A 22,502-nucleotide genomic window follows, 5' to 3' on the forward strand; every position below is an offset into this window, starting at 1 on the left:
ATCTTGTATAAGCCCTCTTTAAATTCTGTTGAACAAAAAGTGTTTCACAAAACACAGTTCTTGAGCTGATGAGCTTAACATCCCAGTAATGTAAGTGGAAAGTGCCTCATCTGACTGTTACAGGAGATGCTTTAGGAAGTTGGGCAAAGCAGTGTATCAGTGTATGCTTTTATAGGAAACTGCTTCACGCCTGTTGTAGAAAGGCAACATAGTCTGTGATTAGAATCTGAGACTAGAGTAGCAGTTGTCTTTAGCAACCTTTTATTTTCTACTTGTATGGTTAGCTCAGCATTATTTAGGTAAAGAAGGGCTAGGAATGCGTTGTGTATTGTTAACACTTTTATTTTTCTGTACAGTTGCTAGACTGGAAGAAATTCTGGTTGCCAGTAATTACACACAGGTTCCAGTGTCTTGCTCTGGAGCAACTTGAGATGAAACTGATGGGAGGAGAAATGTATATGAATGTCTGTAGTCAGTGAGCTTTTTAGAAAAGTGCTGAAGGAGCCACAGCCTCCACTTCTAGATATATTCATTTAAAGCATTTTAACTGCTGGTTTCTCTGAGATTCAGTGCTCTATGTTTTTGCATTTAGATTTGGGTACATGGGCGTGAGCCTGGGTTCAGTGCTAGGGAAACTGGTCCAGGACAGGTAAGTAGTTCTTCGTAGCCTCTCATGATTTGATTTGATTTTCATCCCGTGATATCTTTTAGCGTAACTTACAATAGAAACTCTTAATTTGTAAATCCTTTTCAGAAGTCTGTAATATTTGTCAGCATTGTTCTATTTCCAGCAGTATTTGTATAGGTTTCCCATGCACTTTTAAAATTAGAAGGAATTTCTTTGTACAATACCTTTGTACCTTACCTACCATTAGAAGATCTTGGCCTGTGACTTGTGCTTTGGCTACCCAATTTTGCCATGTGCTTGTGTATACACAAAAATGACCCAAGACTTTTTACACAATCAAGAACATAAAATGAAGAGAACCTAGAATAAGGGGCCCAGAAGATTTTTAGAGTAGTAACTGAAGTTTAAGTGGGTTTTGTTGACACTGATGCAGAATGCAGAGGGTACAGTAGTTGTGTGGTGAAGCTCTGTGCAAAAAGGAAAATGGCAAATATTGAGAACTGCACAGTGAAGGGAGGAGAAGAAATTTCACCATAACCAGCGGAAGTACTGCAGTGCCATGCTTGCGAGAGGAGCCTTTCAGATACAGTACTGACTGCAAAACTTGGAATTGTGAACAAAAAGTTCTAGGTTTTGAGCCCTGTTCTCTTCAGTGGCACAGGACTTTATAAATTCTTTTTTATTCAAAGAGATCAGATCAATTAAATACCCAAATAGCTCACCAATTTTGTGTAAACAAAAAAAAAAAAAAAAAAAAAAAAAGAAAAAGTTGATACCCCTAAATTGGTCGAAAGGGATAAAATATGATCTTGTTTTATATCTATGGTAGTTTGTGTTAGAGCAAGCCAGTACCTAGCATTCATTGAAAACAGAGTGCTTAATTACTTATTTGCTTGGCTACAGTCTTTTTGCCCCCTTTCCTAATACAGTTTACAGCTGTGTCTGGTGCTGTCTCTGATTTCCATATTTAAGTCTATTAAAACAACTGTAACATTTTAATATTCTTTCAGTATTGGCTGACATGACAAGAAGAGCAAAATCTGCAGTCCATACAAACTGAGAAGTTGTGCTGTTCTGAAGTTTCTCTAGCATACTTTAAAGGTGATGCCCTTCAGAGTACTGAAGATTTAATTGTGTCTTGGTTACAAGAGTTTTTAAAGTTTGGACAAAAGATCCTGTCATTGCTGTAGCTGTCAAGGTGCCAACATCTTCAAGATAAAAGCATTCTTTTCTCTCCCCCCCCCCCCCAGTGCCTAATAAGCAGCAGGACTAGATCCAACGTGCACTGGCCATTGCATGTCACTGCTGCCAGCTAGAGCTAAAATACATTGTTTAGTCATCATGGTGTTCTGTAAGTATGAATGTCAGCACAATTCGAGCATGCAGGGTTTATCTGGACACTCTAGAAAACTAGTGTTAGTTGAAAAAGATAGAGTTCTACAGTGAAGATAATATTCTTGATAGATTTCTAACTCTTAACTTTCTAACCTCCCAATTTGTTGGGATACTTGAATACTTGAATTTTTATCTGCAGTGTATTCTAGGGGAAAACTGCATTGTAAGTAGTGTTTGCTCTTTTGAAACAAGAACTGATTGTTAAATATTGTTATCACGGGCTGGTAGAAAAAGTGGTAGAATGTGAGGGAGGTTTTTACTAAAGATGCCAAGTAAGGGGTAGTACTCAGATAAAAAAGATACTTGAAACTTTTTTAATTTGTTGGTCTGATTTGGAAGTAGCCCTATGAGAATGTAGTACCGTCATTTTCTAGTGTGTTCCGTTAATTAAAATTCAGGAGGCATTTTCCTGTTCCCTGGCTTAACTGAAGTTCTTGCTGTGCTTTTGTTCCGTATCTGAATAGATGTTGTTGAAAGCCAAAGTGTAAGGGAGAACTTTTCAAAGACGGCATGACTCACTGAACGGTGAGAATATCACAAAGTGTACAGGCAGCTGTGTTCACAGGACTGTTCTAAACTGACAGTTAACTTTTCAGTTGAAGGTAAGCATGAAGGTTTTTAACTGTTGAAAAATCTGCAGTAACTTAATTCTAATATAAGATACTCCTCAAGGTATTTGAACAGATTGGCAAGCAGTGAGATGAACAGGAAAGGGCTAAGTGAACGAGAGAAATGGTTGATCCTGGGTAAATTAGAAACAGTTTGCTATAGCTGAGTTACTGTAAGTATATGAGTTCATCGGATTCACAGTGAAGTCTGACATTTTATATACCTGATAAGAAGTGTTAAAGTAAAATGGAAGTTAATATCTAATCATGTTTAACTTTACTTTCTCTCCTAGAGTTGTTTGTGGGGTTTTGTTTTTGGGTTTTGTTTGTTTTGGTTTTTTTTTTTTCTTTTAAGAAAAAAGAAGAAAAAAAATCTTTGGTTATAGAGTTACCCTTAAACTAAGCACCTCCAAAATGGTTCTTAGATCTTGAAATAAAAGTCTATTGTGGTATCAGAGATACATAAGCATTAATTTTGTTGGTATTTATGCTGCATTGTCATGAACCATGGCTACAGGATGTAATTTATTTATAGTATGCAGGTAAGTTGTTAGCATGGCTACATATTTGGAAATGTAAATACAGCTTGTTACTAAATATTGCTTTTATTTATTTTATTTTAAGTAAACAACCCCGAGCTGAGCACTGATCTGTGTGAATTATATTTTTGGTGTTTCTTCATCATTTGCATTTCCCTTATTATTTAACTGCCTTTGTGAAGTGTTATGACCAGGGAAGAAGGTTACAGAGAAGAATTTAGCTATGACAGGATGCCAACTTTGGAGCGGGGAAAACAAGAGAATGGAAATTATATACCAGATATCAAATCCAGTGACCTCCAGCTATCAAAAAGGCTGCATCCGTGCTTTAGTTACAAAACGTGGATCTTTTCTTTGCTGATGGGAGTAAGTACTTTAAATGATACAAAATTTAAGAATGCAGGTGAGGTCTTAGTGCCCAGTAATCTGTTTTGTTCCATGTTGTTTGGGGACTCAAAATTCCATCACTGGTAGCACTGAATGTAAAGGTTTATACAGAAAGGAACATATTTAGCAAATTTAGAATGTAACGCTTAATTGATGAATGGTATTCTTCGGATAATTGCACTAATCAAAGATGCTATATGAAGGCTGATTTTTGTTTTTATATGAATCATATAACATAAGCAGAGAATAAGTGTGATAGTGGTAAATATCAACCCATCTGTATATATAAGCAGTGCCTGTTGGTAAAGGATGTAAAGTATCCTGATCATGTGCATTCTTTTAACATATTTTTAACTGTTACGAGTACTTTACTTGCCATTATAGTATTGTCATTAAATTAATATGGCATTAAGGATACATATGGTACTTATCTGCCACATTAATCTTTCAGGGTTCCATAGTCATGTAGTTATTTGGTAGACTCTTCATGTAGTGAAGTACATACTTGTGTTTCTTACATGAACGTCATGATGGTGTGAAGATTTGTGTCACTGCTAGAATTGTAGGACTTGCCTGTACATCATGTGCTTCTTCATGTTCTGAGCCAAGTTAATTAAACTTCATTATAGTAATTAGAATTTGATCTTTTTGTCAGCTCGTGTGTTTTGAAGAGCAATTTTTATTAAGAGCTGAAATATTTCACTGTTGATACAGGAATTACTTGTTTTTGCACAGCAAATAAAGGAATTGCCTTATTTTCATGGGCTCAGCTGAACATTTTTTCCTTTCTGTCAATCTGCAAAAGTTGGATTTCCTTTCCGATGTAGTTACATAAAAAACAAAAGAGCAAAAGAAGAGCTGCTCTCTTTGCATTAATTTTTCTCAATTGTCAAAGAGGACAACTGATTGTAATTAGCTTTCTCCTTTTTACTGAATTGTTTTGAAAGATTGGAGACACTGATGTTTAATGATAATTTGCTGAAAGTCATATTATACTAAAGTCATATTATCAAGAAACATGAATTTTATGGATAAATGAAAATACGATGTTATTAATAAACTAGTCCAATCCATTCCAATTTAAGTTTTCTCCCAGCTAGTTAATCTCACTCAGCTCCTCTGAAAGATAGTGTCCAAAAATTCGGTATGCTGAGCAACAGAAGTCATAGCAAACAGAACTCTCTACTTCAGGGAACAGTTTCAAACTGTAGAGTGACATCAACGTGGCTGTTAGTATGGGTTGTTCTTGTGCCGGAACAATTCAAAGTGCTTCAAGCACAATTTCAAGTTGTGTTCTATAAATACTGTTCTTTCAGTCTGCCAGAATTCCCTGTGTGTGTCCTTATACACACACATACACTGTCCTTATTTTCTGTAATTTTTTGACAATGACTTTTTAAAGACCCCCCATAATTTTGTAACATGAAAAAATGCCGAAATAAAAGAGCCATTCTGTCTCTTACCTTCCCCAGCCACTTCAAAGAAATGCCTCCTTAGAAATGACAAGCAAAAAGAAAAATGTTAGTAGAATAAACTGATCATTTGTTGTTGAGATTGTAACTCTGATAGTTAGGAAGTAGAGTTAGCAAGGGAACAGGAGTTGGAACATTTGTGGGTGAGCAACTGGAGCAAAGCAGGAAGAGAGGTTGAGGACAGTCAGGCATGTAGATGGAAAAATTATCATTAATGTATCCCAATATTATTTTTGTTACTGTGTCCTAGTTGGTAACTGCCGAGCTGCCCACATGCTTAATGAATGTTGGTGGAACCAAGCAGAGAATGCAAAATAGAAGTTTAGCTGAGGCTTCTGAAACATCCTTACCCCTGAACACTGCAATTACCTTTTGAGCCTTTTATTAGGTATATGCCAAATCGGGGCACAGTGCTTGATTCAGACATGATTATATTGTTCAGTATTAAGTCCTGGTAACCAGCAAAATGTCATATCCAGAACTCAGCATGTTTTGATATTTTCCTTCAAAATTGTTCACACAAAGACAGCATTATTAAATGTTCATCAGTAGCTTAATTTGAATGGAATTACTGATTTCTATCTGACCAGTTGCTTTTTTAAAAAATATTTTATTCATATTGATTTATCTTATTTGTTACTTTGCAGACTTGCCTCCTTATCACTTCTGGATTTTCACTGTATCTGGGAAATATTTTTCCATCTGAAATGGATTACTTACGTTGTGCAGCAGGTTCAGTAAGCATTCTTAATTATTTGCTGTGGCCATTTGTCAGCAAAATCCATAGTAAATAATTTTTTGTAGGTTTATTGTCTTTTACTCTGTCTTTTTACTACTAACCTCATGGAAGATTTAATTCTATTCATTAAACGAGTTTTCATCCCATAGTTAAAGGAATATAGGTTGTCATAAAGACAGCTGGTTTGTGCTCCCATTTTTGTTAACCAGCTCACCATTGGCATGTGGTAGTTAACTCCATGAACGGTTTTTCTGTGCCTGATTCTAAGAAAGTTTTGCAAATTTTTGCATTGTTATGTATCTGGGGAATTTCCTGGCTAACTGTTATCAGAATGTATTTCAGATAGTATTTTGAAGTATTGCGTATTCAGTTTATTTTGCTGTAATATCCACGTACTGAAGCAGACTAAAGTTCTCTTGAATATTATTATTTTATTAGTAAAATGTGTTTTAAAAATGTCTGACATTTTCCAAAGTCCAGTATTTTTTACTATATTTTTAGGGACTCCTTTTTTTTCTTACTATACACATATATGCTTTATCTACAGATCTGTGTGCATCAGATGAGTCTGATGTACATATTTTGTTCATGGCAGGATTCTGTTCTGTTGTTATTTTCACAACTTGATTTGCAGATTTGTTTTAAGTTAGGTGCAATACTAATGTTTTATTTAAACAAGTCCCAGCAGTTGCTCTGTGAATAAGTTGCTGCTTATGTCTCTGCTAGAGATGTTAGAATAAAATTGAAGTAATTTTTGATGTTAGTATCTTCACTGATGTGTTATTCTCTGCAACATTAGTTGCTGAGATGTCTTTTTTTCTGCCCCAAATCTTATATGTTTGAACTTTGTATTTATTGAGAATTTCCAAAGATCTGGCTAATGCAGAAGGTTATCACGCTGGGTTTGAATGCCTTGCTGTGGATGAAGATGTGCATATTTGGATCTCCGTGAGCAAGGTGTTACAGCTCCTACTCCAGATACTGGAGTTAGATTTTGGGGTCAATATAGTTGCAAGAGCCTAGACAGCTGTATAACCAGCTGGCCACTAAGTATCTAGTTCAGCATGAACTGAATTGCTCTCTAGACTTGTTTAAACATCTTGATTAGTAGTAAGATTTGGTTGCCTAAACATAGTCACATAGTGTTCCTGAGACCCTAGGGTATCCAGGACATTAAAAGATGTTTTAATTATGTTGAGTACAGGTCATTTAGGAGTTAGGGAAGTGTTGCCAAGAATTTTAAATGTTGATATTAATGAAGTTACTGTGGTTCCATTGTTGGCCAGTCTCAACACAGTTCTGAAGAACTTTGTAAAACTGATCTATTGAGTCAAATTACACTCTAAGAATTGTGCCTGAGATCTCCACTATGTTCACTAGGAACTGTGTTTCTAAACTTAAGGGCAGAGCTAAATGGAAAAGCCATGCATAAGTGAAAAGTTTTACAAAGCCATTTCTCTACCCCTTAGCTACTGCCCACCACAATAGATGTAGTACCATTACAGGTCCAACTCTATCTTACACAAATGCATAAAGTTACAATGATTATAATAAGAAAAATAAAAATATATTCAACTAAAAATATTATGTTTCATGTTAAATAATGAGTTATGTAACAAATGCTTCATTTCTTTACAGATGTCTTTACAGACATCTTTACACACATCTGAACACTAATGCCCTTAAGTTCTGATGCCCTTAAGCACTGATGCCCTTAAGCTCTGCCCTTAAGTTTAGAAACACAGTTCCTAGTGAACATAGTGGAGATCCCAGGCACAATTCTGAAAGTGTAATTTGACTCAATAGATCAGTTTTTACAAAGTTCTTCAGAACTGTGTTGAGACTGGCCAAATTTTAACTTACACAACTATGACTTTGTCTGTTTAAAAGAGTCCGGAGGCCCAGTTTGGGAGTAGCAGTATTTTTCTTTTGCTTGCATATCTAGGCCTTCTACAGTTAATTTAAACTAACAAAGGCATGAAAAGCCTCATGAAAGACTTTCTTTCTTTTACGCTTCACATTGTTCTGGGTAGCTAGTCAAAACTGAGGGATGTGGAGGGATATGGACGGATACGGAATCCACCGGTTGTAATTAATGAGCTCAGACAAGAGTGAAACGTTCCTCAGAGTTTGTGATCTTCTCTTTTTCCAAGTGAAATATGAATTCAGACCAAATAAAAGTATATATAGAAATATATATAAAAACCTCTGTGCAGAATATCCCACTAGTCTTCTCTTTTCATTTTTCCAGTGTATTCCTTCAGCAGTTGTGAGCTTTGCTATAGCAAGGAATAAAATTAATGTGGTAAGTATATTTTACTATCAGTTATCTCCCCCCACTCGCCCCTGGTGGTTAAAATGAGAAAGAAACCCATTCTGAAACTGTTTTTCAGATACCCAATTTTCAAATTTTGTTTGTCTCTACATTTGCTGTTACAACAACGTGTTTAATTTGGTTTGGATGCAAACTTGTCCTCAATCCATCAGCTATAAATGTAAGTTACTGAAACAATTCCTAATTATGCTACATTGATCTCTGTTAAAAAATGGTGGTGGGTGGTGGGTGGATATTGCACATAACTATGTTGTCAGTACCCTGATATTCCTGCTTTAGTCTGTGAGGAGAGTTCATCTAGTAGTAACTTTACTTTTCTGAGTAAGGCAAGATTGGAAACTTGACATCGGAGATGAAAACTTACATGGCTAAAAGGCACGTGATTCAGCTAATTTAAAGGAGATAAATATGGAAACAACTTTCCTATCTTGTATTAAAAGTTCAAACCCATGAATTAAATCTTCAAATGTGATCCAGTTTTATTCACTGACTTTATTTTTCTATTGACTATAGCAAGTTTTGGTGTGTTTTTTTGTTAGGGTTTTTTTTTGAAAGAGTGGAGTCAGAAGAGAAAATGGAAAATTAATTGGTATCTCATTTGTAGATTAGCCAGCTTTTAGGGATGAATTGTACTGAAATGAGAATATGTCCAAACAGTGCTGCTTCTAGGACATTTAATCATCAGATTAAGTACAGTCCTTTCCTGGATTTTCTTTAGTGGATAGTTTTACTTGTGAGGCCACCAGCAAAGGAACTTTCGATGAACATTTTTCTTATACATCATCAACAAAGAGAATGCAGCAGTTTTGTCATTTGAAGCACACGTATTTCATGCTGGGAAGAGTTAACTGGGTTTGAGTCACAAGCTTTGGTAGTCTGAGCAGAACGGTAGAACTATAGGGTGGTTTTATTATTTCTTTTCTTTCTTTTGCTATGGTAAAATGTCCTGAGACCTCTGTACTACATAAGGCTATTACATGTATGAGTAAATAACATAGTGATAGGTATTATTATTGACGAATATTCATAATAAGACTATTGCAGAAGAGCAGTACTCAATACGCTGGCATACATTTCATATAAAGGTTAATGACTCCTCTAATGTGCTGTGAAGATTTAGCACTCTGGACTGTCAGATCACTTGAATTCAAGTAGTACTGGCTTTACATGTGGGCAGTTTTGCCCTGTGTTTGATGGGACAGTGTCATGGTCCCCTGCGTTCTGTGTGTATCTCCGGACAGTTTACACCAGCCAATTCTTTGCACAGCTTTTCCTAGCTTATTGCTAGTGTAGCAGTTCATGCATTTGCCCCCTCAAATGTCTTAGGCTTTGGAGCTGAAGTAATCATACACAAGACAGATATGGGGGTACTGCCTTTTCTGTTTTCCCTCCCTTTCTTGGTAGAGAGTTCAAATATTAGAAACCAGTCCAAGCACTCTGGGAGAAACCAGCAGAGAAGTATGACTGGAGACTACCAGACCCTTTGCATTCCTTTCCCCTGGTAGACAGGATCACAGTGCTGTTGGGACAGTGGAGGGCTATGTCTGCTCAGAAAAGGTGGGCCCAAGGGATGCATTTTGCCACCACAGCAGTTTCTTTGTTATGAGTCCCAGTGTGATAAAATCATTTTTGCATATGCTTTTGAGAAGCTTTGAGCTGGCCCTGGGTGTAAGGGCTAAACTTCAGCTGCATACTTTTGAAGTGAGTAGTTTTTACATTGCTTAAAAATTTGCATTTTCTATTTTTAAATATTAAAAGCTTTTGTATTTTCAAGGCAGCTGAAACCATTTGAAAAAAGGTTATGTTAGACTGGAAAAGTGACAATTTATAACAAGGCAGATTCTCTCTGTGGCAAATGTTAGTTGTCTGCAATAACATACACAAGATATCTTTGGTTTTGTGGTTTTAATTCTTTTCACTGCCTATTGCGTGCCCATGCCATGTCATTGATCACTGAACAAAGATATGTCAAGATAACTGTGCAAAGCTGGCTCTGAAGACATTTTGAAACTTTCTGAGTTAAGAGTTACTCATGGTGCTGACCCTCCTCTTTGAAGGATCCTGTTTCAGTGAGACAGTCTCACTGGCAGCTCACTGCCAGCTGTTTTCCATTACCCATGTGGTACAAAGGAAATGTAGGATACCATCTCTAAATGTTCTTTCATCATCGTATTTTTTTTCCCTCCCCATGGGAAACTGCACAAGAAAATAATACTTGGTCTGATGTGAAATTGCTGCCTGTAGTTTAAAAGCAGTAAGACTCACAAAAAGGTTAAGTTTATCCAATCAAGGCAATTCACATTTAACACCCTCCCCACCCCCCTTATAAAGGACCTGAGTAATTCTTCATTAATGTTACTCATCTTGATGGATTACTATACAAAATTACTTTAAATAGATAAATGGAATGCAAGATACAAGCCATGTCCTAGGCTGTGACTCTGTGACACCATTCCATTAGGGTGCAGTCCTGTAGTTAGTATGCGATCGATGTGAAGGTTAGGATGGGTAAAAGATACAAACTGTCACTGCTGCCATTCAGTTACTTCCCAGCTCTCAGAGTAGGAAGCCTGATAGCTGAAAATGAGTGGAACCTTGTGCATGCTGGCCATTGCAGCTGAAAGTGTTCAGATCTTGAACGGCATTCAAATTAACTCCAAGTTGAGTACATACAATTATTGTCTCCTGGCGAGTTAAGTGTCTGTACCTCCATTATAGTTGAGATGATACAGTCGTTGGGGCTCTGCAATACAGTCTTGTTTGCCTCAGCATAGATGGCTAAGGCAGGATTCTGTGGCCTGAACCTAGATGTCTCTCATTTTAAAAATGCTGTGAGATATTCTGCCTGAGTGCTTCTTCTAGTCTGGGTAGGTGGGATTGTCCCATCAATCTTGTGTCATACATCCTATTCATGCAGGCATGTTCAATATGCTTGAATATTTCAAATGGCATTAGCAACCAGTATAACTGAACCTCACCTCTAGCAACTGGTTTGTCTAGTAGCTTTTGTGGTTTCCTCTCTTGTGTGTGTAGACTAGATCTCCACTGGCGGTAGTGGAAGTGTGGGCAATGTAGGTGCACACAGATACTGGAGTGTAGGTGCTTGATTTGGTTACCTAACCATAAGCATTTGTCTCCATTAGGTATGTGCTCATTTGTCGTGCCTTGCTCCAGCCACTGGTCCAAGAAGGCTTCAGTCTCCTTTAGGTCACTTGTCATTATTTGCCAGACCTGTGCAGATGTCTTCAAACATCTGTAGGATATCTTAAATCATATTAGAAGTATATATTTAAGCAACTACATTGAACTTTAAATGATACAAATTTGAAATTTAATTCAGCCTTTTCATACAGTTTGAGAGAACCGTGTTTTTAATACCTGGTGCAGATTCAGAGTAAATTGGATTAAAGTTTTGCTAATCTACTACTTTCTACCCAGTTGCACTTGCATTTTCCTTAGTCGTGGAAGAGGATTAGGGACACAGTTTACTTGGTTCTCTGTATCCAGTGGTAGATATTATGTACAGTGGTAGTTGTAGAGAGAATTTTCTTTAGTGCTTAAAAATCTAACGTTGAATTTCCCATTGTTACAGATGGTATAAAGAAGTACTTCTAGCTTTAGTTGTATTTCTGTTCAAAAAAAAAAAAAAAACAAAAAACAACCACCAAAACAAACCAGAACATCTAAACCACCTAAACTCCAAAACTGGAGATACTTTCATTTTTGTCTAGAGGCATTGAACTAATTTTGTGAGTGGAAGGCTCTTTCTGATACTCTAGACGTCATATCAGAAAAAACATACTGGAAAGATAAAAGTTAAATTAAAAAATCTAATTTATTTACTGTTACTTTGCCAGTTTCTGTTATTTACTTCCTATACATAGCACTGTATGTTTGAGCTAGTCAATTCATGTGGTTACAGTGCTGGACTCAAACTTGTATGTCCACTTGGCACTGCACTGTACAGCCCACATCAGTACCAGCACTATGTGTCAAAACACATCCAAATCACAGGAATTTATACGCTGGATTAAATTGTTCTGCAGGCCACATGTTTGACACCCTTTCCCAAATAATCTCTTTATTCTTCATGCTAGCACTTTCCCTAGAAGCTTACTGCTGTGACATTTATTGCTGTTTATGGCTCTAGTACAACTGTACATTGTGTTGGGTAATGCAAGGCACATAGTTCTAGAAGGATGATTTTCAGTGCCCCAAAAAGCCTCTCAAATCTGCCACTTATATTCTTTTTCAAAATACATGTGCTACAAGATAACATGCCAGAGAAAAACTGAAAATTCAGTCATCTACAAAGCAGGTCTGACGTGAAGGAACAATCTAATTATGTTCTAAGTCATTGAACAATGGTTTGCTGTAATTGTATAGGTTCTGGATGGAGCCAGTGCTCCCTAAACTTGTGGTACTTTGCCCAACGGCCTGAACTAACCACCAAATGTTTTCTTGGGCTGCCAGTGGCAAAACATGGTGGCTTTGAAGACAAGAGGGAGATTCTACTGCTTAACTTGTGTGTCTCTAGAAAATGATTCAGCCCATGTGTCTACCTCTTTTTCATGAGATAATAAGGAGCCAAAGAGAAATATTAGGTGTTACATTCACTAGTTGTCTCCTGAAGATGAGCAAGATGTCAGGAAGAATGGCAGCATCCATGTTTCAATATTGTGTGTTAGACCTGCAAGGGTTTTGATGGCACTAAGAGTATTCATCAGTGTTCTACTAGGACTAGGTAGAGCACAGGCCTGGGCTCCTTGGTCCAGTTCTTTGGATTGTGCAGTCATTCAGCATTAGACAGTGTATTGCACCACTTGGATTACAGCATATGGATTAGGATCCTGTGACCCTCTTTCCCCTTTGCAATGGATTGCCTTAGCACCTGGGCTACTCAGGCTTGCTTTTGTTTGTCCTCTTTCTGTTCCTGTGAATCTTCCATGATCTCCTGCAGTGTTCTGGTTTCACATGGAAGGTCCTGCAGAATGCAGAGGTACCCAGCAATCACCCCCTTGTCATTAAGTGCTCTACTGGAAGGCAGTGATAAAATTTTCAGGCAGAATATTCAAATAAACAATTTATTAGGATGTGCATTCTGGGCATTACGTAGACAGATAAGTGTTGTCCTAGAAATTCATCAAGAACAATGGAAACAGCAAGATACTTAATTAACAGATATGTCTGAATGTCACAGAAAATTGACAGCCTCTTGAATCCTGCTAGAACCTGCCCCTCCTTTATTTTTAATACAAAAGATGTAACTCATTTATGTCTGGGATTTTACTGACAGATAAATTTCAACTTGATTCTACTTATTCTGCTGGAAATTTTCATGGCAACTACTGTGATCATTTCAGCTAGGTCTACCGAAGACTGCTGTACGAGAAAGAAAGTAGGTATCTTTAATGATTAAAAATGTCTTTAAAAATGTCTTTCTGGGTTTATTTTTTGTGTGTTAACAAGTATTGGATTTTCCTCTATTAGGTACTTAGACAAGTTACTGGCAACTCCAGTATATACTTCATATTATGTGGTTAAACTAGATTTGAAGAATAAATTAAAGTACTGTACTAAACAGTAATAGTATTTTCTATCTTTAGCTGTGTAATAGGTCCTCTGCAAAATGTCCTGTTGAAATTATACAGCACTGGGTTCTTTGAATATCTTGTGGCCTGGCAAATGTTTTATTTCTGTTTTGTAGAACAAAACAATGCTGTATGAAACACTAGAGTACTGTGACATCTATTTATGCAAGTGATGCCTTTTCGAAGCCTGAAGTGGAGATAGTATTTGTCATGTATACCACAGTGAATATTGGCTCAGGATTTGGAGCAATAGGTTAAAGTTTCTTTAGTCACAAGTGCTCTCCCAAATTCCACCCTCATTTTTCCACAGCAGTAGTTCTTTTAGGTAATAATGAAGCAAATGTGCCATGTCATTTTGTGTTCCAGTGGAAACATTGCTTGCTAGATAGAAGTTGTCTAATGTCCTGACCTCCTTCAGTTACTGCTTAACCACATCAGTAAAATCTGAAAGCTCAGGAAGGAAGTATGTGTGTTTAAGGTGAAAAAGGGAGACAAGATGACAGTATTTGATTGTCGAATGGTGGTTGTACAACAGCTAATCTGGGACTACCTTATTTGTTTTAATGTGATTGATGTGGTCTGGCACTGGTGGACACCATGGTGTGTCACTGTCAGCTGGCGTGGGCCAGGCACTGCATGCCACCGTTAGGGTCTGTAACAGGTTGTACAGGATATTAGAAAGAAATATATTGCTTTGTATATTTTTTGATCATGATTTTTTATTCACCTGTAGAATACTGCATATGACAGTACAATTGTTTTGAGCAATATCAGCTTTCCTGCTCGAATTCTGAAGTCATACTCGGTAAGAAAAGTGTTGTTTTCTTTCATTAAATCAATTTGTTCTTTCATCTTTCTAAATGCTAAGGTGCTTTAAAGCTAGAAAAAAATCAGCATAAGATTTTTAAAGTAAGAACAAGGACAAGAAATGAGAGCTGTATCTTAAAATATTCCTTTCTAGAATATTATAAGATAAATATAACAGCCATGGGTAATAGGAATGAAACAACTTAATGACTTAAGGATAAATAGTATAAATGGAGCTCTTGTTCAGTGGAGCTAATAAATGAGAGCATAATTATGTATAATGAAGCTGATCTTATTTTCACTTAAGTCAGGTGGAGTTTTGCTATATTTGAAGAACACTGACTTCGTATATAGCTAATAGCACAAATGCATTTTTTTCTCCTGGTGAGTTCTTTTCTATATGCAAATAGGAAATTTGGTGTTCAAATGCACTTTTAATAATTTGTGTGCTCTTCTTTGGTTTAGGTGATTGAGGTGATTATAGGAATTTCATCAGTATTTGGTGGAATAATTGCTTTGAATATGGACGTTCTAGTCTCAGGTCCATATCTTTCAGTAACATTCTTTTGGATCTTAGTTGCTGTAAGTAGTGTAAAATGAAGGTACTCTTTTAAAACAATGTCTTTGACCTCTTTTTTTCTTTTCCCCCTTTCCCTACTGGAATGTTTATTTGGCCTTAATAGTAATTGGCAGTTGCTGCTAACCAGATGAATTAGCGCTTCAATATACTTAATATACTCATGCAATATGCTTGTTCTATTTTGATTTACAGTGATTTGTTTCTTATAAAATATTCTGATACATTTTCAGTCCTCATTTCAGTCAAATGGAAATGAGCCGTATAACAAGGATATTAGAAGTGAAGTATATCCAAATCCTAGGTTTTAGAATATTTCAGGCTATAAAATAAAAGTTGAGTGTAGTTTCAGTGTGGTAGAATCCTTAGAACATTGTCTTTAGCTTGTCAGCCTTAACTGTCAAGCTTGAGACTGTGATTGGTAACCGTTGTCACTAATAACAGCCTGTACCTAGGAGCAGTGGATTCTAACAGATGCTGTGCTGCCCTGCTTGCCACAGATTGAACCAGTTGAGAAACAAGACAGTGACCATTAGATTTACATATAACTCCTATATCTGGAAAATACCTCAGCATGAAGTAGAAAAGATAATAAAGAGGTTTTTCAGCATTCAGAATTAACAAAGTTCAGTAGATTTTTATGTAGAAGTGTCAGATTTTGAGGATAATCATATTTCATATGTGTAGTTTTAATACATGGTGCTCATTGAATACAAGTTAAGAAGTGTAGATTAGTTTTATCTTCATTTGACTAGTTGATTTCTAATACTGTCATAATAAGTCTGTGTAGTTTTACCTTTTCAGGAAGTGTAGGATGTGATTTGTGAGTGGTGGGAATCACTGTAACTCAGTTGTAATTTTTGTAATTTTCAAGTATGTAAATATTTGTTACGCTTTTTTGTTAGTGCTTTCCAAGTGCTATTGCAAGTCATGTAGCTGCTGAATATCCAAGTAAATGTCTGGTAAGTGTGTAAAATTCTTTGATTTTGTCGTTAAGAGTGGAATAATGCTAAGAAAGTTTGCCTGTGGTAAGTGGGCATTAATGATATTTGCTCACTTGTTTTTAGTTACACAAAAAGTGACAGAAATAAGCATGAGTGTAAGCTGATATTCCTGAAAAGAAATCCAGTATGTCTTTTGGAGACTTGTTTCCACCAATTCTAGAAAATAATTCAAAGGTCTGTTGTTTTGTGTTTTTTTTTTTTTTAAACTGGCTCTTTGGGAATGGATACTATGATAGGAAAGCAACATACTTCATGGTATGGCCAGAACTGTGTTCATGCTCTGGAGCTAAGGTCCTTTCTGTTCTATTCTCCTTTCATTAAGAGCTGTGGTTTCTAAAAGAAAAAAATGAGGTGTGCAGGGCTCTCTGGACCTAGAACATATTTTAAAGAAGTTCCGATCTGCAGGACTAGCAACAAGGACTAACAATGTTCAGTCGAGTGCATTTATTCCTTGATTGTCCCAGATGTGTAGTTAGGCCTCCTTAAAACATCTGTTCTAAGTAATAGTCATGTAACCATATTTAATTCAATAATTATGTATAACCACAACTGAAGTGAGAATTTGACCCTGTGGGGATGATATTTGAATGAAAATTCTGCTGCTATTGTACAGCATTACAATATTTGCCTCAAAGCACTCAAACTTATTTACATAGTTATTTTAAGCTGTAAGTCTGCAATATCTGCTGTTAATTCTCATTACTGCGTGCAAACTGAAGAATACATGGTGCTTCTATGCTGGCTGTCTAAATTGGGTATTGCTTCTTCTATCTGCATATAAAAGGCACTTTTAAAATCAAACAAAAACTCCATCATCCATATTAAATGCAAAATGAATTACAAAACAACAGTATTTTGCCTAGGAAACTTAATGTATTCAAAGCTTGCTTCTGTATCTCCATGCTGCAGTGTGGATGGCTTTTAATATTAGTCTCATACATGTAATCTTATACATGTTTACACAATTCTGTTATGCTTACTTCAAGGAGATACAGCTTACAAACCAAAATGCTAACTTGTTTTTATTCTTGTTTAATGTTCATTACCCTTTTTTTAGGTCGAGGTCCTGATTGCCATCAGCAGTGTTACCTCTCCATTGTTGTTTACTGCTTCTGCATACTTATCGTTCAGTATCATGCAAGTTGTTGACATCTTTAAAAATTATCCACCTGCTGTTAAAGTATGTATTTTCATGCAATTGAAAAAAATTAACATCTATTACAGTAGCAACACAAGAATGAATTAGGAAGTATAAGAAGACAAGGTACTGCATTAAAAAGATGCTAAAATGTTACAGAAATTATTCAGAGCTCTTACTTAACTAATGATAAAATTTTATGTATGTTAAATATTTTAGCCTCCCCCCCCCCCCCCCCCCCCCGAATTACAGCTTTAAAGAAATGGGGTATTATTCTAAAGAATCAGTAAAAATAAAATGTAATATGCTGGACTCCTTGAGGTTTTTATAAATTCGTAGTATATAAATTACAGATTCTGGGTTCACTTGAGGAATGTATTTTTCCTATTTATTAGGATGTCTACCAACAGTTGGGATTGTAAGCTTATAGCTGCATACATTCTAAAGCCTAGATTGGGGCAGAGAAGAAAAAAAGTTTGCAAATCTTGAGGCATTTCATTATGAAGTGTTACCTGTGCATTGCTGAAGAGCTTTGTAGGGCTTTACCATCAAAGTGTTCAGCAAAGCACTTTGCAGAAAGTGATGGCCAAGGGAGCATTTATGGGGGTTAAAATAGTGTCAGTAAGAGTCTTGACTCATAGTACGCGCTAGCCCTTAAGTAGCCTTGCAGTTTTAGGAGAGAGAAAATGTTTATTAGACTGAGATTTTTGGGACTGGAAAACCAGCTTTAGAGTATGTGATCCTGCTCTTGTTACTGGAGGAGCATAACATGTTGTTGGACCTCAGAAGTGGCCACAACTTACGTGTTCTCTCTAAGTAGCTTCTCCTGTTGCATATGTTGGACACAGAAGACTGGACAGTTGGTGTGACCCTGCAGAGCATTTCTTACATTCTTAGGCTACTTCTTGTCTGAATGCAGCAAGTGAGAGCTGCCCTGCAAAGGAGGGCAAACAATGGAGCAGAAGGTCGCAGCAAGGCAGACAAGGGCAGTGACCTCGTTGTGCAGTCCTACAGTACACCCCAAAAAAAAGAAAAACAAGGCAGGTCTGGACATTGCAACCAGGTTCAGCCAATAGTTCAGTGATTGCCAGACAAGTCCATAGTAGTGTGGCAGATCCAAGGTCAGCCAGGAATTCAAGTCAGCAGGGAAAGGTCAGAGCCAGCAAGGCACAGGGCCAGCTGTGACATTGCTCACGACAGAACCAGCAGCGAGGCCCTATATATTTGAGAATGGTTTTCTCAATTCTGTTCTATTTCTAGAGGAAAAGATCATTTGTCAAATTAACATTTTGCTAAAAATTACTGATCTGTTCTACATTGAGCAAACTTGGGCTTTCAAATTTTAATTAAAGCTTCATGCTGTAATAAACTGTAAAATATAATTTGAGTTAAAAAATGAAATCTAGATACAAATCCCAAGAATATGGAGGTGGGAACAGCAGAAAATATTTTACTCAAGTAATTAACAGCGTATTCTTATCTGTTTTCAGCAATCGTATGATGTACTCCTGTTGCTTCTGATGTTGATGCTGCTAATTCAGGCATGCCTTACTATTGGAACTGTAATACAGTGTGTAAATTACAAGACAAAAATGAAACTACATGATTCGTCATGGACAGCATCACAGGTTAAAAAACAGGAATTCAGAACAACAGAGGTATGTATTTATACTCATTAGAAAAGCTAAAAACCTGTATTTTATTTTTTTTTTTTTAATGCTTTGTGTTACTTAATTCAGATCACACTGAAAAGCTGGTCTGTAAGACTGTGAAAATGTTCATGCACTGGGAAATTTTGTAATAAAGGGATAATATTTTGGTGGTTAAATGGTAACTGGGGCATGACAGACACAATAGCTGTAAATCTGTGACAAGTCCTGTTAAAACAGCTGTAAGGTTAACCCCCCATTTTGTTCTTGTAGTATGGGCTCCCACTTAAAGATGAGGCTTATCATTGTACTAAGATAAAATGATAGTCCTACTCCACAGATCCGTAATGGCTATTTATATGTCAGAATGAAGTTACAGAAAAGATGATGTGACCATGTTCTGATAATGAGATAGCCATCTATTAAGAAAGGAACGGATTTTAAATGTGAGCAGAAATTTTTGGCTGTGGAATAAGAGCACTTTTCCAAGACCTGCTGTGGGGGAGTGAATTTGCAAAGCTGAGTTAGTGCTCTTAATCTCCCCAGACTTCAAATGGAAAGAGTTATGAACCTGGAGAGTAGGAACAGCAGTGGGCAAGCTGAGTGGCTGCCTGTGCTGGACAGTGTGAGGTAATGCGCAGAGAAGCATGCCTGGAATCCCAGGTCTCAAGATCAGATTTGATTTCCATTTCACTTCTGCATTTACATGTTCAGACTATCCTTTCAGACACAGATATGGCAAATACTTTTTTAGATCATGGTGGTGCTGGTATTACTGTTACCACTTTTCGTGTAGTCATTTGGGGCTGGAGTGCTATTTCAGGGACTGGGGGAACACAGCTTTCTTTAGCATGCATAGGTTAACTACATCCATCTCCTAGCACAGCACTGTAGCCCTTAGGCTTTCCTCACCTCTGCTGTATGGAGCAAAGCACCGTATCCTTAAAGACTAGGGGAGAGTAACTCAAGTTAGCTGGATGCTTACTGCATGGCCCAGCACTAGAGAGTGTGCTGGATTCAGTCCCTGTGCTAGAAACAGCATCTGTCTTGAAACAGCACTGGATATAAAACATTGAGAACAGAGACTGAAATTAAGTCATTATACAGCTGGTAATGGAAATCAGAAGCTGTGGATTTATGTCCCCTCAGGTTGCTGAGAGCATTCAGTATAGCTTGCCTGTGTTCTCTATCTGTGCCCTGAGAGTTATGTTCTGCATGAAGGATGAAGCACTCCTGCAACTCACAGTTTGGAATGTAGGGCATGGCACAGCTAAATAGATTCTATGATTTATTTGGGGGATTATTTCTGAAAGTATTGCTAGTTTGTGAATCACTGAGAAATTGCGTGTGAGTTAAATGCTAAAAGGAGCATTTTGTCCAGGGTAGCAACACCTTTTTGCTTACCTTTTAGTATTTAAACACATGAATAATGTTACAGATGAAGTTGTTAGCACTGCTGGCTTCTCAGAAGTCTGTGTTCTTAGGCAAGACCTTACCTTGCTGGCATGTATGTAGGTAAATCTTGCTTCAGTTGCGCTGTAGGGAGTGCTTCTGACTTTAGATTTAGAGATTTAGGTGCTAGTGCTTTCAGACACATTTTGGCAAAACACTTGAAAAAATGGCTCAAATTACATATTTAAAATAGGTATTTGGCCAAGTTTGTTTGACCCAAATGTCTCAAGTATGATGCAATGTATGCTAGTAAGTTTTGTATCATAAATGTTTGCTATGTAATATACAAAATTATGCAATTTGCAATGCATAGAATAATTTATCAGCTCTGTAACTATTCATGTTTACATTCCCCCAGCTTCTCTCAGATATGTATTTGCTTGAACTTTGTTTTTAAACCAAAACATTGTTTCACATTTCCTTTTGTCTGAAATTTGTTTGCTTTCAGGTTTCCAGTAATACCTTAAAGGATTTTGATAAAGACAAAGCCTGGAAAGCAGTTGTGGTGCAGATGGCTCAGTAGTTTGGATTCTGCAAACACAGACTATACAGTACAACTCAGTACAGTAAATCAACTGTTTGAATTAAGGCTTATAAACTTTTCAGTATATTATCAGCAATATAGTCACAGCAGTAGGAACCAAGGAATAATACAGTAAATAATGTGTCTCTCTAATAATTTTTAAATATGTTGATAATATTTTTAACACATCTGTCTTCTGTTGGTATCTATTCTAGTGTTGCTTTACAAGATACCGTTAGAAAAAAGATAATGAGTCATGGATTTATGCTGATGGCAAAGTAAAATATGGCAGTATGTAGTAGGCTTCATATGTTTGCAGGAGATTGTTATAACTGCAGTTATGCAGTCAGTGTAACTGATAAATGCTTTTGTAAAGTTATGAGTACAAGTCATGATTGATATTTTTGCTTATACTTCACTTTTGTAGGAGTTGTAAAGTTGTTTTGCATCTCATTGCTTTTATATAAATAAAAGTCTTTATTATGTGGAAATTCAAGACTGTGGGTTGACATTTGAATTGGAGAGGTGAAAGCAGAATATTCTCTCCCATTAAGCTTACATTTCTGGACTGTTAAAGAGGGAAGGGGCTTTTACTGAGAGCACAAGCCACAACATCTACTAGCCAAAAAACACTCAGGAAAACAAATAGAAGTGATTGGCCAAATAGCAGGAGATAATACTTATATTGAAAGAGTATTTTCATATATAAAAATGTATTTTTTGGTATGTTACTTTTCATTTATTTATTTTCCTAACTATCTTTAAAACTGACATAACCGAACTGCCCTTAAACAAGGGATATCCGCCATACAGACTGCCTTTTCCTCCTAGTTGAGTTATATGTGTGATCATGTAGAATTCGAGTGCTATAGAAATTTCCATGTTAATAGGCTTTTTGGTGTAACTAGGGAAATAGCTGCTGACAAGTTGGTGGGTTTTTTATTGTTTTTCTGTTTTTATCCTTTTATTGATGGTTTATGAGAGATTCTAGACATTGAATTTCATTATTTTTTAAATAACCCAAATAATTTTTCCAGAGCATGCTGCAGAGCTTCCCTCTTTGCTTTTAGGAAGGGGAAATAGAGAGAAAGGTACGTGCAGTGCAGAGTCCTTCAGGTATACTAACAAGTTTCTTTTAGTTTTGGGAATGCTGACAATTATTATGGCATTTTAATACATAGAGAATACTCTTTCAAGTTTAGAGCAGGGCTTATTTTACCATTCCCCTCCAGCAGCTGAAAGCGGAGATGTTTATGAGGCTGATGAGCTGAGCTGACTCAGCGCTGAAAGGGATTGTCTTCTCTGACCCCTTCCCTTGTGCTACACATGGCTGCTGTCTGATTAAACTTGCAGAAAATATATCAGTTAAAAAACAAAAATAGTTTCCTGCTGATTGAGCCAGTTTAGCATACTGCAAACTCATGGTGGCCCTCTTTAAGATCTTGGGTGTGACTTCATACCCTCTGGAGGTAGAACTGGACTTCTGCCTCACTGGAGGTAGACTGACAGTGTATTTGTCTTTTGTTAGTACTTCCTTTCTTCCTTTCCGATCATATTGCTTGCCTATGTTTTGCCTTGGTCATATGCCCCTTCTCTTCTCCGTTCCCTGTTTGAAAAAATAGACTTGCACACGATCTTACCAGGACTTACAACTTTAG

The 22,502-nt window shown here is 36.8% G+C and overlaps 1 protein-coding gene across 2 annotated transcripts; it reads left to right on the forward strand.

The window, feature by feature from the left end:
- The first annotated feature begins 2,455 nt into the window (after positions 1 to 2,455).
- Positions 2,456 to 21,335, forward strand: MLC1 (modulator of VRAC current 1). Of its 2 annotated transcripts, XM_065665018.1 has the most exons (12): positions 2,456 to 2,625; positions 3,353 to 3,536; positions 5,677 to 5,766; positions 8,020 to 8,073; positions 8,162 to 8,263; positions 13,400 to 13,501; positions 14,428 to 14,499; positions 14,967 to 15,083; positions 15,984 to 16,040; positions 17,140 to 17,262; positions 18,711 to 18,878; positions 20,770 to 21,335. In XM_065665018.1, exons 2-12 carry the CDS (start codon positions 3,357 to 3,359, stop codon positions 20,842 to 20,844), a joined length of 1,140 nt encoding a protein of 379 aa, XP_065521090.1. In that variant the 5' UTR covers positions 2,456 to 2,625; positions 3,353 to 3,356; the 3' UTR covers positions 20,845 to 21,335. The 2 variants fall into 2 exon arrangements, with proteins under 2 accessions (XP_065521090.1, XP_065521091.1); XM_065665019.1 differs by lacking the exons at positions 15,984 to 16,040; positions 17,140 to 17,262.
- The last annotated feature ends 1,167 nt before the right edge of the window (positions 21,336 to 22,502 follow it).

The sequence above is a fragment of the Lathamus discolor genome, chromosome 1 (assembly GCF_037157495.1).
Source record: "Lathamus discolor isolate bLatDis1 chromosome 1, bLatDis1.hap1, whole genome shotgun sequence".
Lineage (NCBI taxonomy): Eukaryota > Metazoa > Chordata > Aves > Psittaciformes > Psittacidae > Lathamus > Lathamus discolor.